This window comes from Salmo salar, chromosome ssa10 (assembly GCF_905237065.1).
Source record: "Salmo salar chromosome ssa10, Ssal_v3.1, whole genome shotgun sequence".
NCBI lineage: Eukaryota > Metazoa > Chordata > Actinopteri > Salmoniformes > Salmonidae > Salmo > Salmo salar.
In genome coordinates this window covers 24,987,305-25,004,853 of record NC_059451.1, presented here as the reverse complement: position 1 = coordinate 25,004,853, position 17,549 = coordinate 24,987,305, and the positions used below count along the sequence as shown (strand labels likewise).

Here is a 17,549-nt window from a genome sequence, read left to right as displayed (position 1 = left end):
TAACCACAGATCGAACAAAGAGACAGCTATTTCACCGGATGTTTAAATGTGAAGCATTCACTTCGCCTTTCTACTCACTACCAAAAATGGTAGTGAGAGGAATTCCAGTGGCCGGCAGTGGGAGAAGATGGAACGAGATTAATTTTGGCCGACATTCTGCAACTCTTGTTATCGATGAAACATTTGATCTCAATACAGTTTTATGTTCCCGAAACTAAAATATGTTATGAACAGAGTGGACAGAGTTTTGTAGACTTTTTTTGTTTGTTTTTGTCGCGTTGTTTAGGAGCGCAAAGGCGAATTGAGTTATTGCACACGTGCACTTCCCTAAAGGAAATATGAACAGGCACATCTCCACAGTAAAGTCGTTTTCTTTCGCCCAAAGTTGCCAACATACCACGTGCGTCCGTCACTCAGTGCACCAGTAACAACTATCCATTACGAAACTTATATTCGATAAAATAAGCCTCACGTAGCAAATTAAAGATGAAATTTTTTTGTCGACCAAATTCGACACTCATTGACCATACAAAAATGTCTCACTTTGTGGTCTTATTTTCGTGGACCGATTTTGGGCAGAGTAAATCCTCTCGGTTCGACTCATCCTCTCTGCTTTGTGCCTGTGGAACTTTCTTGTCCATGTGGGAAAGATGAAGTGCTGCTTGTAGCGAACTGTTACAGAAAATTCCGTGAAGTGAGTACGATTATCTTTGAGCTGTTCCGGTGAAGTATTTAACTAGGCGAGATTCGGCTTGGATATGGCATGATATTCATTAGCAAACCTAGCTAGCTAGCCATGTTATCAAACATCTTTACTAGCTAACGTTAGCTTGCTGGTTCTGTAACTAAAGTTATCTAGGCTGCTAGCCTGAAAAGCATAGCTTATGTGAACCAGCAATGCAGCTGTCTAGTTTTATACTAGGGAAAATTGTTTGTTGATTGGATTTCGTGTTTTATACTAGATGAGCAATAGCTAACTACATATTCAGTTAATTCACTTAACATCCTCACCTTTTCTGATATTTTCCCCCTTTTCAGATAGCTACAGCCATTATTATTCTCAGAATGGCAAGTGAGCAGGAGGTGGCAGCAGTGGGCAAAATTCTGGTCAACCCAAAGCAGCACCTGACAACACGGTTCAGAGCACTCTTCACCCTGCGTAACGTGGGTGGACCAGAGGCCATAGAATGGATCAGTCAGACTTTTGTGGATGACTCTGCTCTGCTAAAACATGAGTTGGCATATTGCCTGGGCCAAATGCAGGATGAGAGAGCCATCCCCACGTTAGAGACTGTTCTGAAAGACACAACACAGGATCCTATGGTCAGGCATGAAGCAGGTCAGTATGCCAGATCATGAGTCCACTCTCATTCATATACATACTGTATTGATAAACATGTTCACAGAATGTAATAGTGCTTATCTAAACGGTTCACTTTTTTATTTAATTTATTTAGGGGAAGCATTAGGAGCTATTGGGAACCTCGAGGTCCTTGACTTACTGAAAGAGTACTCCGAGGACCCAGTCATCGAGGTATGTAAAACTAGGCATATTGGATATAAATAAGTAGCAAAGAGATTGTGGAAATCAAACATCACACACATTTAGCATTTACATATAGTAATATTCATTGAGGAGGAATTCCAACCCGAGTTAAGCATGCGTAAATGGAACGTAATTCCCTTTATGCACTTCTCTCTCTGCGTATTCTGACCTTGAATTTAAGCCTGAGAATATTATGCTATTTACCAGCAGCTATTCATTTGGTGTGGCGATAGAGTAAATTAAGGTGTGGCGACAGATATGCCGTATTCTGACCTTGAATTCCGCCACCTTTATACCCAAGGAAACCATGAATAAATAGTCTAGCGACCTACTGGTTCCAAGTGGAAAAAGCATCTACTTTTTCCAATAGAAATAACACCATTCTCCATGCATTGTAATTTACAACTTGATTATAGCTAGGTAAATTAGTAATCTGTTTGGATAAGGGAATTGTAAATATCACACTTGTTCTACAGTGCATTTACTTTTTCCACATTTTCTTATTTTACAGCTGTATTCTAAAATGGATTTAAAAAGAAATCCTGGTCAATCTACACACAGCCCCATAATGAAAAACAGGTTTAGAAATGTTAGCAAATTTATTACAAGTTAAAACAGGTACATTTATTTACATAAGTATTCAGACCCTTTGCTATGAGACTCGAAATTGAACTCCCGTTGCGTCCTGTTTCCATTGATCATCCTTGATGTTTCTACAATTTGATTTGAGTCTACCTGTGGTAAATTCAATTGATTGGACATGATTTGCAAAGACACACCTGTCTATATAAGGTCCCACAGTTGACAGTGCATGTTGGATCAAAAACTAAGCCATGAGGTTGAAGGAATTGTCCGTGGAGCTCAGACAGGATTGTGTCAGTGCACAGATCTGGAGAAGGGTACCAAAAAGTTTCTGCCACATTGAAGGTCCAAGAACAGTGGCCTCCATCATTCTTAAATGGAAAAGTTTGGAACCACCAAGACTCTTCCTAGAGCTGGTCGGGAGGTGATTCTGACATGGTCTGGAGGAAACCTGGCACCAGCAGCCCTACGGTGAAGCATGGTGGTGGCAGCATCATACTGTGGCGATGTTTTTCAGCAGCAGGGACTGGGAGACTAGTTAGGATTGAGGGAAAGATGAACGGAGCAAAGTAAAGAGATCCTTGATGAACACCTGTTCCAGAGCGCTCAGGAACTCTGACTGGGTGAAGGTTCACCTTCCAACAGGATAACGACCCTAAGCACACAGCCAAGCGTCTTCAGGACAAGTCTCTGAATGTCCTTGATTGGCCCAACCAGAGCCTGGACTTGAACCCTTCTATCATCTCTGGAGAGACCTGAAAATAGCTGTGCAGCGATGCTCCCCATCCAACCTGACAGAGCTTGAGAGGATCTGCGGAGAAGAATGGGAAAAACTCCAAATACAGGTGTGCTAAGCTTGTAGCGCCATACCCAAGAAGACTCAAGGTTGTAATAGCTACCAAAGGTGCTTCAACAAAGTACTGAGTAAAGGGTCTGAATACTTATGTAAATGTAATGTTTTTATTTTTTATACATTTGCAAAAAAAATACATGTTTTTAGCTTTGTCTTTATGGGGTATTGTGTGTAGATTGGGGGGGGGACAATTTTAATCAATTTTAGAATAAGGCTGTAACGTAACAAAATGTGGAAATAGTCAAGGGGTCTGATCTGAATACTTTCCGAATTCACTGTATATCTATTTGACCATAGAATCACTGGAGACAAATGAAACCAGTCATATGGCAGCAAACTGAAGCATGTCAACATATTAACAGTCCCACAAAGTTTATAAAATACTGAGCCATTATGCATAATTTAAATTGTACGGCTTTTTAACTTGCAAGGATGGGCATTCTCAAATGTCTTAATTATAGGCTGCCCCGACATTGTTTCCTATTTCTATCATGTTAAATATTACCCACTATCAGTATCGAATGTCGGTAGTTCTAATAACCACACACATTCAACTGCCAATTTACTGTTAGTTCCCTTCAGTTGGTATAGCCTACATTATCATTCCATTTGTTTTCATTTACCTTCATTTGAGCCTCTGTAAATGCTGTCACGACCGTGCAGTTGAGGATCGTTATTGACAGTAGGCTAATTAAATCGTTATGGAGACCACGCCGTAACAGTTTGAACCCTATTAGTGCGGGCAATAGATGAGGGTATAGCCTACTATTGTACACTATTCTCCCTATTGTAATTCTATGTACACTAATCTTCCAACATTACCATGGGTTGAACTGAATATGACGACTTTCAGGATGAAGGAGATGTACCACTTTTTGAATCATCAATATGTTTTATGCGTAAAGGCCCTCCAAACCTTTTTTTAATGCTGAATAAAATACTGTCTTAACCCTAAATTGTCTACAAGATCAGAATATTTTTTTATCTACCAATTGGTGTTTATACGGAGATGAATATGCATAGTCACACTGAACAAAAATAAAATGCAACATGCAACAATTTCAATTTTTTTACTGAGTTACAGTTCATATAAGGAAATCAATCAATTGAAATAATTTCATTGGGCCCTAATCTATGGATTTCACGACTGGGAATACAGATATGCATATGTTGGTCACGGATACCCTTTTAAAAAAGATCGGGCGTGGATCAGAAAACCAGTCAGTATCTGGTGTGACCACCATTTGCCTCATGCAGCGTGACATCTTCTTCGCATAGAGTTGATCAGGCTGTTGTTGTGGAATGTTGACCCACTCCATTTCAATGGCTGTGCAAAGTTGCTGGATATTGGTGGGAACTGGAACATGCTTTTGTACACGTCAATCCAGAGCATCCCATACATGCTCAATCAGTAACATGTCTGAGTATGCAGGCCATGGAAGAACTGGGGCATTTTCAGCTTCCAGGAATTATGGGGCAGTCAATTATCATGAAGCATGAGATGATGGCGGCGGACGAACGGAACGACAATGGGCCTTTAGGATCTCGGCACGATATCTCTGTGCATTCAAATTGCCATCAATAAAATGCAATTGTGTTCATTGTCCATAGCTTATGCCTGTCCGTTCCATAACCCCACAGCCACCATGGGGCACTCTGTTCACAACGTTGACATCAGCAAACCACAAGACGCCATGCACGCTGTCTGCTATCTGCCCGGTACAGTTGAAACCGAGATTAATTTGTGAAGAGCACACTTTTCCAACGTGCCAGTGGCCATCGAAGGTGAGCAGGGCCTAAAATGAACTTTTTGGTCCACCAGCCCCTGTGGCAAGTACAGTAGATGAAAAAAATCTACCAGCCACTGATTTTATTTTACCAGCCAAAATATGTTTGTGCCATAATTACATTAAAAAAAATACTGATTACCACGCTTTGTTTCTAAAACAAGAAATGTATTAGTAAGAAATGTGATATATTGCTTAATTTCATTTTTTGTGACCTCAGTCTTATAATGAAAATATCAGAATCTTCAGCTGCCCCTTTAAGGGCAGGATGTTACCATGCTAACGGTGTCACTCCAGTCCTTTCACCTGTGTGAGAGAGGGAGAGAGAGATTTGGGATCTGACTAGGGTGTCTCTTCGCTGTCAGTAGAAGCAGCAGACTCAAACCAACATTGAAAAACACCTTAGCTTGTGAACAAAACAATGTTAATAGCCAAGAAATGAGTTCTAACCTTGTCAAAATTCAAGTGAATTAGAAATACTTTTATGCCAAATGTATCTATCATCACTTCACTCAGTGCCCCTGTGCGAGGTGAGATATAGGCTTAGCTGCTAATTGGACAAAAATACTATGAAACAAAACAGCAGAAATACTTTAAACAGCTACTGCAGCATTTTTCTAACTCGCACGTGTGCTTATACATGACTTTTGACTTTTAATTCGCAAATGTAATGCTCGCACTGTAGAGCCCTGCAAATTGACCACCCGCCAACGTGGCTGGTGAAAGACTTTCTTACCTGCCTATACCGAAATCTACCCACGTTTGGCTGGTGGCGGATTTATATTTTATGGCCTGAATTTGAACATTTGCCCACTGAAGTCGGTTAAGACGCCAAACTGCATTCAGGCCAAGACCCTGGTGAGGGCGACGAGCATGCAGATGAGCTTCCCTGAGACTATGGTTTCTGACAGTTTGCAGAAATTCTTTGGTTGTGCAAACCCACAGTTTAATCAGGTGGCTGGTCTCAGAAGATCCTGCAGGTGAAGAAGCCTGATGTGGAGGTCCTGGGCTGGCATGGTTACACGTGGTCTGCGGTTGTGAGGCCGGTTGCACTTACTGACAAATTCTCTAAAACGACAGAGGTCGGGTTATGGTAGAGAAATGAACATTCAATTCCTGCGGATAATTCCTGCAGTCAGCATGCCAATTGCACGCTCCCTCAACTTGAGACATCTGTGGGGTTGTGTTACAAAACTGCACATTTTAGTGGCCTTTTATTGTCCCCAGCACAAGATGCACCTGTGTAATGATCATGCTGTTTAATCATCTTCTTGATATGCCACACCTGTCAGGTGGATGGATTATCTTGGCAAAAGATACATTCTCACTAACAGGGATGTTAACAAATTTGTGCACAAAATTAGAGAAATAAGCTTTTTGTACAAATGGAATGTTTCTGGGATCTTTTATTTCAGCTCATGGGACCAACACTTTACATGTTACATTTTCTATTTGATACCTAATATTCTGAACCTCAATTATATTCTAGTGAGTCTGACAAAATTAAAACTAAAAGGGATGGCTTAAGATGAATGTAATAGACCCTATAGAATAAACTCAAATAAAATCTGTTGGTTAGCAAGTGGGAGGGTTTTCAGCAATTGAAAGAAATGTATTCAGAGCGTGCAAGGTAGCCACACCTGCAGAGCGCGTTACGCAACTGAATAAGGTAAGTCTGAATACCAAATACTGAAGTGCGTAGGAAAGGCGTCAATCGGCCCCTACAGTGCCTGTATGATGGTCATGACAGTACTCTCGTTGTCCTCCAGGTGGCAGAGACGTGCCAGTTGGCTGTCAGGCGGCTGGAGTGGCTGATATCTGGTGGGGACCAGAACGGAGAGGAGGGCACCGACGGAAACCCTTACTGTTCTGTGGACCCTGCTCCCCCAGCCCTGAGGAAGACTGTCCCTGAGCTGAGGACACAGCTCCTGGATGAGAGCCTGCCGCTGTTTGAGCGCTACAGGGCCATGTTCGCCCTCCGCAACCTGGGCACCGAGGAGGCTGTCCTGGCTCTAGGAGATGGTGAGAGAGACTGGCAGTCCTTCTTAGACTATGCTGTCTATGGCAATTGTTAATAAAGGAGTGAATTTGTAGCATTGAAGAGCTTATTTTCTGCAAAAATGTGCAGCCACATTCGTATTCACATAAGCACATTTTCTTGTCCTGAATCATTACGTATCCCTCCACTATCAGCGTCTGAATCAGTACGTATCCCTCCACTATCGGCGTCTGAATCAGTACGTATCCCTCCACTATCGGCGTCTGAATCAGTACGTATCCCTCCACTATCGGCGTCTGAATCATTACGTATCCCTCCACTATCGGCGTCTGAATCAGTACGTATCCCTCCACTATCGGCGTCTGAATCAGTACGTATCCCTCCACTATCGGCGTCTGAATCAGTACGTATCCCTCCACTATCGGCGTCTGAATCAGTACGTAACCCTCCACTATCGACGTCTCTGAATCAGTACGTATCCCTCCACTATCGGCGTCTCTGAATCAGTACGTAACCCTCCACTATCGACGTCTCTGAATCAGTACGTATCCCTCCACTATCGGCGTCTGAATCAGTACGTATCCCTCCACTATCGGCGTCTGAATCAGTACGTATCCCTCTACTATCGGCGTCTCTGAATCAGTACGTATCCCTCCACTATCGACGTCTGAATCATTACGTATCCCTCCACTATCGGCGTCTCTGAATCAGTACGTATCCCTCCACTATCGGCGTCTGAATCATTACGTATCCCTCCACTATCGGCGTCTCTGAATCATTACGTATCCCTCCACTATCGGCGTCTCTGAATCATTACGTATCCCTCCACTATCGGCGTCTCTGAATCATTACGTATCCCTCCACTATCGGCGTCTCTGAATCATTACGTATCCCTCCACTATCGGCGTCTCTGAATCATTACGTATCCCTCCACTATCGGCGTCTCTGAATCATTACGTATCCCTCCACTATCGGCGTCTCTGAATCATTACGTATCCCTCCACTATCGGCGTCTCTGAATCATTACGTATCTCTCCACAATCGGCGTCTGAAAACACCAACACTCACTCAACCCTTTTATCCTTCACAGGTCTTCAGTGTAGCAGTGCCTTGTTCCGCCATGAGATTGGCTACGTCCTGGGTCAGATCCAGCACCCAGCCAGCATCCCCCAGCTGCAGGCAGCTCTGGCGCTGGACGGGGAGAATGCCATGGTGAGACACGAGTGTGCAGAGGCCCTGGGATCCATCGGCAAGGAGGAGTGTATGAAGATCCTGGAGCGCTATAGGAAAGACGCAGAGCGCGTGGTGAAGGAGAGCTGTGAGGTAGCCCTGGACATGCTGGAGTATGAGAACGGCACACAGTTCCAGTACGCTGACGGACTACTACGACTGCAGGGGGAGCAGTGAGGGCCAAACGGCAAGCACGGACATTGGAAGCTATAGGAGAACTGCTATACAGCACTGTAAGAGCTTTCCGCAGAGGTCATAACTCATTATCACTTAGACCCATTTTCATTCATTGAAACGATCTTACTCTTGCCAGTGATTATTGGCCTCTGAGACAAGGCAGTGTAATAATAATATTACAGGGCATTGAGCTATGTTTTAGTTTGTTTATTCATTGTTTTCATGGAAGCTACATGAATAAATTAAGATAATGTAATACTTTTCCCCCTATGCTCAGTGAACCATTCACATTTATCTTTAATTCAGAATGATCTGATAAGCGTCTGAAATCAGAACCTGATTTGTCAATCAAGATTGTTAATCCACTTTTCTGCTCTGTCAATCACATTTATTTTTAATCTGAAATGAAAATAAAGGCTTAGGTAATAACATTGAGACAATAGAACAATGGTGTCATTTAGCACTATCATGGCAGTAGCTTGCCTGTGTTCTAGCCCAGTCAGCGGTGTTGCATCATCAGGGATAATCCACACAGCCACTCATACTCCCCCATCAGAGGCATTAATAATAGGGTCATATGAATTTGGAAATACTCTACAAGTTATTTCCCTTCAGCTTTCTCATTCCCACTGAGACACATTGCTATCCTCTGTGCTTTGACAAAGATTACAAATGGGATGAAAATGTAGCATTTACACTTAACAGTACAAACATACTCTTTTCATAACCCGGATCAGGGGAAAGCTTTTGTTCGTGTGATGTACAGTATGTGTGCATCTTCAGTTGTGAGCTCTACAGAGAGTGGAAAGAAAAGCAGCTGTCAGCTCTGTGGAGGGATAGAGAATTACCAGCATGCTGAGAGAGAGGGCCACAGCTATAGTAAAATGGTGATGAATGACCCATTCCTGTGCACTAAACGTAGCTAAACACAGAGCTATGGAAACAGTGCCCGGCCTTCCCTCAACCTACCAACACCTCAGTCACCATGATGCACCCCATCATGATCGGCATCGTTGTTGTCAACACCATCTCCGTCATCTACTGGTTCTTTGTCCTCACAGAGGCCTTCTGTAGAAAGGAAGAGGATAACCCTGTCTAAATAACTGACCTTACAGAGTTGTACTGCTCAGAGTAGATAGGAAACATGAAGCTGTTTTGTCTGGGGGAAATGCTCAGTCCTCCACAGCTCCTGCCGTTGGAGCACAGTTTTACACATAGTTAATGCATTTCTTTGAAACTGATAAACAAATATATTTCTGGATATAATTAACTATTTTTAACATTATGAGGGGTTTTCTGACTCACAGTTTAGGCTGTGACCTTGTCTTGCCTCTGTGGCATTTTGGTGTTGAAGCTTATCTCCGGATTGGGTAGAGATTTAATCATACACACAATGCAGAGTTTTTCACTTGGTGTGTCATCTTATGGATACCAGATGATTACTTACTACTGCTCACATAAGGAGAGGAAAATTCACCAAATACAGCCTTAGGGAAATGTTATGGACTGTAGCGAAACAGCCAAAGGAATCTTTGTCTGCAGCTCAACCCAGCAAGGTATTTTGCATCTCTGTTTTCCTCATTCTACAGTGTCAAAATGTGTCATTTGTTTACTGGTGCTACATTTGTTCACTCAACATACACTGCTCAAAAAAATAAAGGGAACACTTAAACAACACAATGTAACTCCAAGTTAATCACACTTCTGTGAAATTAAACTGTCCACTTAGGAAGCAACACTGATTGACAATGCATTTCAAATGCTGTTGTGCAAATGGAATAGACAACAGGTGGAAATTATAGGCAATTAGCAAGACACCCCCAATAAAGGAGTGGTTCAGCAGGTGGTGACCACAGACCACTTCTCAGTTCCTATGCTTCCTGGCTGATGTTTTGGTCACTTTTGAATGCTGGCGGTGCTTTCACTCTAGTGGTAGCATGAGACGGAGTCTACAACCCACACAAGTGGCTCAGGTAGTGCAGCTCATCCAGGATGGCACATCAATGCGAGCTGTGGCAAGAAGGTTTGCTGTGTCTGTCAGCGTAGTGTCCAGAGCATGGAGGCGCTACCAGGAGACAGGCCAGTACATCAGGAGACGTGGAGGAGGCCGTAGGAGGGCAACAACCCAGCAGCAGGACCGCTACCTCCGCCTTTGTGCAAGGAGGAGCAGGAGGAGCACTGCCAGAGCCTTGCAAAATGACCTCCAGCAGGCCACAAATGTGCATGTGTCTGCTCAAACAGTCAGAAACAGACTCCATGAGGGTGGTATGAGGGCCCGACGTCCACAGGTGGGGTTGTGCTTACAGCCCAACACCGTGCAGGACGTTTGGCATTTGCCAGAGAACACCAAGATTGGCAAATTCGCCACTGGCGCCCTGTGCTCTTCACAGATGAAAGCAGGTTCACACTGAGCACGTGACAGACGTGACAGAGTCTGGAGACGCCGTGGAGAACGTTCTGCTGCCTGCAACATCCTCCAGCATGACCGGTTTGGCGGTAGGTCAGTCATGGTGTGGGGTGGCATTTCTTTGGGGGGCCGCACAGCCCTCCATGTGCTCGCCAGAGGTAGCCTGACTGCCATTAGGTACCGAGATGAGATCCTCAGACCCCTTGTGAGACCATATGCTGGTGCGGTTGGCCCTGGGTTCCTCCTAATGCAAGACAATGCTAGACCTCATGTGGCTGGAGTGTGTCAGCAGTTCCTGCAAGAGGAAGGCATTGATGCTACGGACTGGCCTGCCCGTTCCCCAGACCTGAATCCAATTGAGCACATCTGGGACATCATGTCTCACTCCATCCACCAACGCCACGTTGCACCACAGACTGTCCAGGAGTTGGCGGATGCTTTAGTCCAGGTCTGGGAGGAGATCCCTCAGGAGACCATCCGCCACCTCATCAGGAGCATGCCCAGGCGTTGTAGGGAGGTCATACAGGCACGTGGAGGCCACACACACTACTGAGCCTCATTTTGACTTGTTTTAAGGACATTACATCAAAGTTGGATCAGCCTGTAGTGTGGTTTTCCACTTTAATTTTGAGTGTGACTCCAAATCCAGACCTCCATGGGTTGATAAATTGGATTTCCATTGATTATTTTTGTGTGATTTTGTTGTCAGCACATTCAACTATGTAAAGAAAAAAGTATTTAATAAGATTATTTCTTTCATTCAGATATAGGATGTGTTGTTTAAGTGTTCCCTTTATTTTTTTGGAGCAGTATATAATCAACAGACTATGTATGATGCAGAATCATGTGGAAAGTAATTGGTCATTACACATCATCCAATGTGTTTTCAATTATTTCCAATTGTATCCTTCTATTCTGGCAATTATATGATAATCAGTAATTGGCCTATTTATGGAGAACGTCCTACTAAATTGATACATATCTATTTTGACACATCTATAAGACTTTCCATCAAACATGATTTGGTGGAAACCAGGTTTATATGAAATCTGTCAGAGAGAAAGGATGCCATTGACTACTTACTCATGGTCATACTCATTCACAGCCATCATTCTAGTCTGACAGGGAACACCCTTGAGGAATAATTAGGTCTATGTGTCGAAGGTTATGAGGGACACAGACTTATTTAGAGTTAGACACAGAGGAGTGACTCTTGACCCTTCAGTCCAGTTTCACTCAAAGTTTGAGTGGAGTAGAGCTACTGACCCTGTTGCTGACAAGATGGACTCCAGTCCTCCCTGCCAGGCTAGCCTCACACAGCAGACAGACAGCCTGTTGTCTCAAGTTTTCTGCAAGAAGATCAAGGATGCACCCAACCCTGAGGAGATCGTCCTGGTATGAGTGAGCAATGCTTTTACTGACTAGAGAGAGAAGGCTTTAGGTTCATTTATAGGTTTTGCTAATGCTTTTGCTGTCAGTACTCTGCTTTTGATGAGGGAGAGTGGCTCATGTAGTACTTGTGTAGTATTCTAGTCAGTGATGATACAGCTAATGCTAAACCAGCCTGAACTGTTGAGAGGCAGTATTCAGTATTATGTTGGGAGGCAGTATTCAGTCTTGACAGCCTCAGCTCTGTTGGGAAGCAGTATTCAGACTCGACAGCCTCAGCTCTGTTGGGAAGCAGTATTGTCTCGACAGCCTCAGCTCTGTTGGGAGGCAGTATTGTCTCGACAGCCTCAGCTCTGTTGGGAAGCAATATTCAGTCTCGACAGCCTCAGCTCTGTTGGGAAGCAGTATTCAGTCTCGACAGCCTCAGCTCTGTTGGGAGGCAGTATTCAGCCTCGACAGCCTCAGCTCTGTTGGGAGGCAGTATTCAGTCTCGACAGCCTCAGCTCTGTTGGGAGGCAGTATTCAGTCTCGACAGCCTCAGCTCTGTTGGGAGGCAGTATTCAGCCTCGACAGCCTCAGCTCTGTTGGGAGGCAGTATTCAGTCTCGACAGCCTCAGCTCTGTTGGGAGGCAGTATTCAGACTCGACAGCCTCAGCTCTGTTGGGAAGCAGTATTCAGTCTCGACAGCCTCAGCTCTGTTGGGAGGCAGTATTCAGCCTCGACAGCCTCAGCTCTGTTGGGAGGCAGTATTCAGTCTCGACAGCCTCAGCTCTGTTGGGAGGCAGTATTCAGTCTCGACAGCCTCAGCTCTGTTGGGAGGCAGTATTCAGACTCGACAGCCTCAGCTCTGTTGGGAGGCAGTATTCAGTCTCGACAGCCTCAGCTCTGTTGGGAGGCAGTATTCAGTCTCGACAGCCTCAGCTCTGTTGGGAGGCAGTATTCAGTCTCGACAGCCTCAGCTCTGTTGGGAAGCAGTATTCAGTCTCGACAGCCTCAGCTCTGTTGGGAGGCAGTATTCAGCCTCGACAGCCTCAGCTCTGTTGGGAGGCAGTATTCAGACTCGACAGCCTCAGCTCTGTTGGGAGGCAGTATTCAGTCTCGACAGCCTCAGCTCTGTTGGGAGGCAGTATTCAGACTCGACAGCCTCAGCTCTGTTGGGAGGCAGTATTCAGTCTCGACAGCCTCAGCTCTGTTGGGAGGCAGTATTCAGTCTCGACAGCCTCAGCTCTGTTGGGAGGCAGTATTCAGACTCGACAGCCTCACCTCTGTTGGGAGGCAGTATTCAGCCTCGACAGCCTCAGCTCTGTTGGGAGGCAGTATTCAGGCTCGACAGCCTCAGCTCTGTTGCGAGACAGTACTCAGTCTTTTACGTGACATCAGCCTCCTCAGTCTGAGAGAACTCTTTCTGCACTTAGGTTGCATGAGGAAACTTCAAGTGTTTTTACATGTACTTACTTTAGACACCTCCACATTTCATCTTACAGTCACTCTCTCATTCCTGTGTCTGTTGTTTAATTCCATCTCCCCCACCTCATTAAGGGACATGATTTGGAGGGAAGTTGCTATCCGGAAAGACGGGGCAGTGTCACAGGAGGATATTTCCGGGTAAACGAGGAATGCACAACTGAATGGTGTGATGGGCGCTGGAGGGAAGAGGAGGGCTGATTAATAGCACTTTAAGCCTCTTTGTCCATAACTGAAGTCAGAACTAATATTTTCCTACCAACTGCTCAACATTACAAATAGCAACATATTCTCTGAAAATCAGACTCTTTGTCAGTTGACTTCAGGGAAGTTCATTATGGGAAGGAAGATATCCTTCGTCAACAGATGTACTGTATGTTCCCCTTATTTGATCTTTCATTTTGAGAGTTTCTGCCCTAAAAAAAAGATACTGCTACCTCCCTTATTCTCTTATTCTGTCGTCTTACCAGCCATAAGGCTCAGTATGAAGAATATACTGCACATGGGCCGCACAGACCAAGTCTCCATTCAGTTCATTGTTCTTTTCTTTGTAAAATAATCTTTCCATGAGATATCATTCCATGATGGTGTTTTTCACCAACATGGTCAATTCATTCTCATATACCCCTAATCAACGTCCCCTTTCAACTAATTCAATTTGCGGATGGATTCCTCACAGACCAGAATACTTTGTACCACGGAGCATCATGGGGCCCAGACCCAGCCTACTGCCATGTGGGGAGAGGTGTGGATCCGCCCCAGGACCTATAACCCCAGGCAGCTCCTACAGGCCGTGGAGAAAGACGATCTCTACTTTGTTAGCCTACGTCGCCTCTTCCCAGGATGCCTTTCACATGCCTCCTCATGTGCTCTATGTCATAGTGGTAGTAGTGTCCTGCTATGCCATCCTAGGACACCTGATCAATGACTTGTACCATGACTTGGCAGGTAAAGTGGGATGATCACATGAGAGAGAAACAGGCAGGCAGACAGACATCTTTGTAATCTGATTAATCCAACCAGAGTCCTTTCACTGTGACTCACCATTGATACTCAGCTTTCAGTTCACCTTCACACCTTGTAGCCTCCATCTGAAGCCATGGAACAGGCCAGTCAGCTGGATCTGTGGATTAAGAGGGCTAGCGAAGGCTACTTTTCAATCAAAAACACATACATGTAAAGGTGTAGTAGTGACTGAGCTTGTTCTTATATTTCTATATGAGAAATGTGTACATGCCAAACACTAAAACTGTCATTATGTGCATGCAGACTGGGTCTGAGGAAGGTGTGTGTGACCGCAAGGGAGTGGAGAAGGAGGACGGCTGCCGTCAAGGCGAAAAGGTGGATGACCATCAGAATAGTAGACGAGGGGAAGGGGATCCTTACATTGGTCAAATCTCCCAGCATATACAAGCAAAGACAACCTTCTTCTGAAGAAAACAGACCCACAACTTTTTCAGTCAGTTGGGGTCAGAAGAACAGTTTGCCTAAGGTCCCCTGATAACAATTCACTGTCCAGTCTATTCTGCTCTGTGCTCTGTCCTCAGTTCCTCCCAGGTTGGCTCCCAAACACCTACATCCCATCTCTGTTACTACCAATCATCTAATCCTGTTTTTATACAAATGAAATGAAACTGCAACCCAATCCATTTTTTAACAATGTAATTTAAGCATCAGATGCATAAACTAAGATACTGTATGTACAAACAATTCTACTATATTATGTCTGTACTGTATAGGAAAACAAGTGTAGACAGTTTGAACAATCCAACGGTGCAGAAACATTCATTTGTGCCAGTGCTCTGAGATTTTCCATTTCCTTTTGACCCCAGAAGAAATAACGGTTGAATCTTTACTATAAGATGTCAGCTCACATAACACCATAGGATTGAGCAGAACCTGAACCAGAACACATCCCTTTTGCGAGTGCCGAGCTATATGTGCTGCTGTAACGCTGTAGACGTAAATACATCTGTTTTCTTGAGGTGGCCAAAGAGGATGACCCTCGTTCCAATAAAGGAAGGACTAAACCGTTGTCTGTCTGAATGTGTATATCTGCTTTATCCCCTCATCTCGATCCTCCATTATCATGTGGCGCTAAACTAAGCCAGTCTGACTCAGAGACAGGGCAGGGGAGAATAAGGCCTCAGCCTCAGCAGCTCAGGGATTTAGCAAGGGCACACAAGGTCACACAAGACGTGCTGTCATCACCTACCATTCTGGTCTAGGACCACTATAGTACATTGAGGTGAGCAGCTCTGTAAGAGCAGTCTGGTAGGTCACTACAGCATTGGATATCAGTATATGGTTTGGCATTAGGAGAGTTTGGTTGATTGGAATTCTTCCATTGCCCAATAAAGGCCAGGATTATTACAGATCTCAGATTAAACGGTGGGTTGACAGAGGGGTCTTGGTAAAAAGATTATTGTCAGACATGCTTAACAGTAATACTTACTGACAAAACATACAAAAATAAAGGAACCATACCTCCTATCTCGCTTTTGGAACTATGGATAAAAGACCTCTCCGGCAACACAACCACCTCTTTTTTGGAGATGTGGGTGGAACCTCTGGCCTAATTTACACTTTTTGTTTTACAATCCTAAATCCAGGCTCAGAGAACTGACCTTGACCTGGCCCTTACAGTACGTCACTAAGTACATTAGCTCGCGTGGGTCTCTTTGCAGTCAATGCAATCTGGGACTAGAGCACTCCTGCAGCCATGGCAACCTCATGCTGCGTGGTACCCAGAACAAGGGCTGCAGTGGGATGACATGTAATACATCTAAAATAACAGCTTCTCAGTGGGAGAGAAGATTGATGAGCGAGATCAACTGATGCATGGTTGTTCTCGAAGATTGGAGATTACTGTTGGAAATTAATACAGCCTGCCAAATTAGGAAGCGGCGAAAAAAAACATTGAAACTGGTAGGTACACAAGTAGTTCTTATTTGAAAAAATCTTTGATACACATTACCTATAAAGAAATGTAATGGATACATTATACTGAATTGACTGCCAATATACTCAGCATACTACTTCAAGCACGTCTTTGTGTATGGACAGGTAGACCAGATGGCAACATCAATGAGGCTGCCACACTCCCCTTGAAGAAGAGTGGAGGTAGACTAGAGTCTGGGGACAATGGACCATAACTTGGACTATGGGGAACCACAAGAGGAGGTGTTCTTTGAAAGCTACAAGCCTCCCTCTCGGGACGCTATCACCCTGCCCAACTATGTTATCTATCTGTTCCTAGCATCGGTGGTGGCTCTGATCGCCCTGTACGCAATCATCAGGCACCTCATCAAAGAGCTGATTCATGACCTAGCAGGTACAGCTATCACTACACTCCCACACCACACTGAAGCCAACTGGACGCACTGTTTGTCTTGTGTCAGTCAGCAATGAAATGACGAGAATATTATCAAAATATCACAATCAAATTATTTGAAATTATCATTCGGTAGCTGACTACAGACATGCTGATACAGTCTGGATTTCACTGAATTGAATATCTCCGTTAAAAATTATTTTGCCATATTGTGTTCTCCCCCCCCCTTTGTAGACTACCTGTTTGGGGTACAGCCTGACGAGGAGGTGGTTAACCCCTGGGAGTGTAAGGACAAGTTCCAGGTGGACTGGTGTCCAGAGACCAACGCTGAGCTGGAGGCTATGGTCAAGGCGGAGGAGATCCACTGCCTGATGGAGGGCAACAAGAACATGCCTGCCATCTGGGTCATCTCAGATGGACGTGAGCCACGGCCCCCACGCACGGGCCCCAGGGTCGCCTTCGGCAGGATGAGCTAGCTACAAAGGGGCAGACACACAGACTCAGACTGCTAGGGACAAGGCAGGGTACAGCAACGTGGCAGATGCACTGTAAACTGTAAGCCAAAAGAGATATGCTGTGTTGTAATCATGTACTCATTACTGCATTACACAATAATCTCCACATGCTGGCAGCATGCCAAGAGCTTCATAAGTGACCAGTCCTTGTTGTTTTGCTAGTGTTTAGACTAGGCCCTAGACCTCCTTTTGACCATATGAAGAGGAAATGCTTTCAGGACTTTCAACTGTGAGCTATGTTGTTGAACACGTTTATTCCGTATGGT

General features: G+C 44.6%; 2 protein-coding genes across 2 annotated transcripts in view; one reads left to right on the top strand and one right to left on the bottom strand.

The window, feature by feature from the left end:
• Positions 1 to 17,253, bottom strand: part of osbpl1a (oxysterol binding protein-like 1A) — a 45,298-nt gene extending 28,045 nt beyond the window's left edge. Inside the window, exon 1 of the mRNA XM_045687549.1 lies at positions 17,008 to 17,253. The gene's annotated coding sequence lies outside the window, so the exon portion shown is untranslated. The remainder of the gene's footprint in view (positions 1 to 17,007) is intronic.
• On the top strand, positions 267 to 8,609 carry LOC106613855 (deoxyhypusine hydroxylase). Its single transcript, XM_014216539.2, has 5 exons — positions 267 to 694; positions 1,039 to 1,339; positions 1,458 to 1,534; positions 6,538 to 6,790; positions 7,858 to 8,609. Exons 2-5 carry the CDS (start codon positions 1,066 to 1,068, stop codon positions 8,172 to 8,174), a joined length of 921 nt encoding a protein of 306 aa, XP_014072014.2. The 5' UTR covers positions 267 to 694; positions 1,039 to 1,065; the 3' UTR covers positions 8,175 to 8,609.
• Positions 17,254 to 17,549: the final 296 nt, after the last annotated feature.

What these genes read in the sequence shown, in the direction of transcription:
- LOC106613855 (XM_014216539.2), top strand. Translation starts at nt 1,066, where the DNA reads ATGGCAAGTGAGCAGGAGGTGGCAGCAGTGGGCAAAATTCTGGTCAAC. An exon ending in TATGGTCAGGCATGAAGCAG is followed by an intron (nt 1,340 to 1,457) that starts GTCAGTATGCCA and finishes TAATTTATTTAG; the next exon opens with GGGAAGCATTAGGAGCTATT. An exon ending in TGTCCTGGCTCTAGGAGATG is followed by an intron (nt 6,791 to 7,857) that starts GTGAGAGAGACT and finishes TATCCTTCACAG; the next exon opens with GTCTTCAGTGTAGCAGTGCC.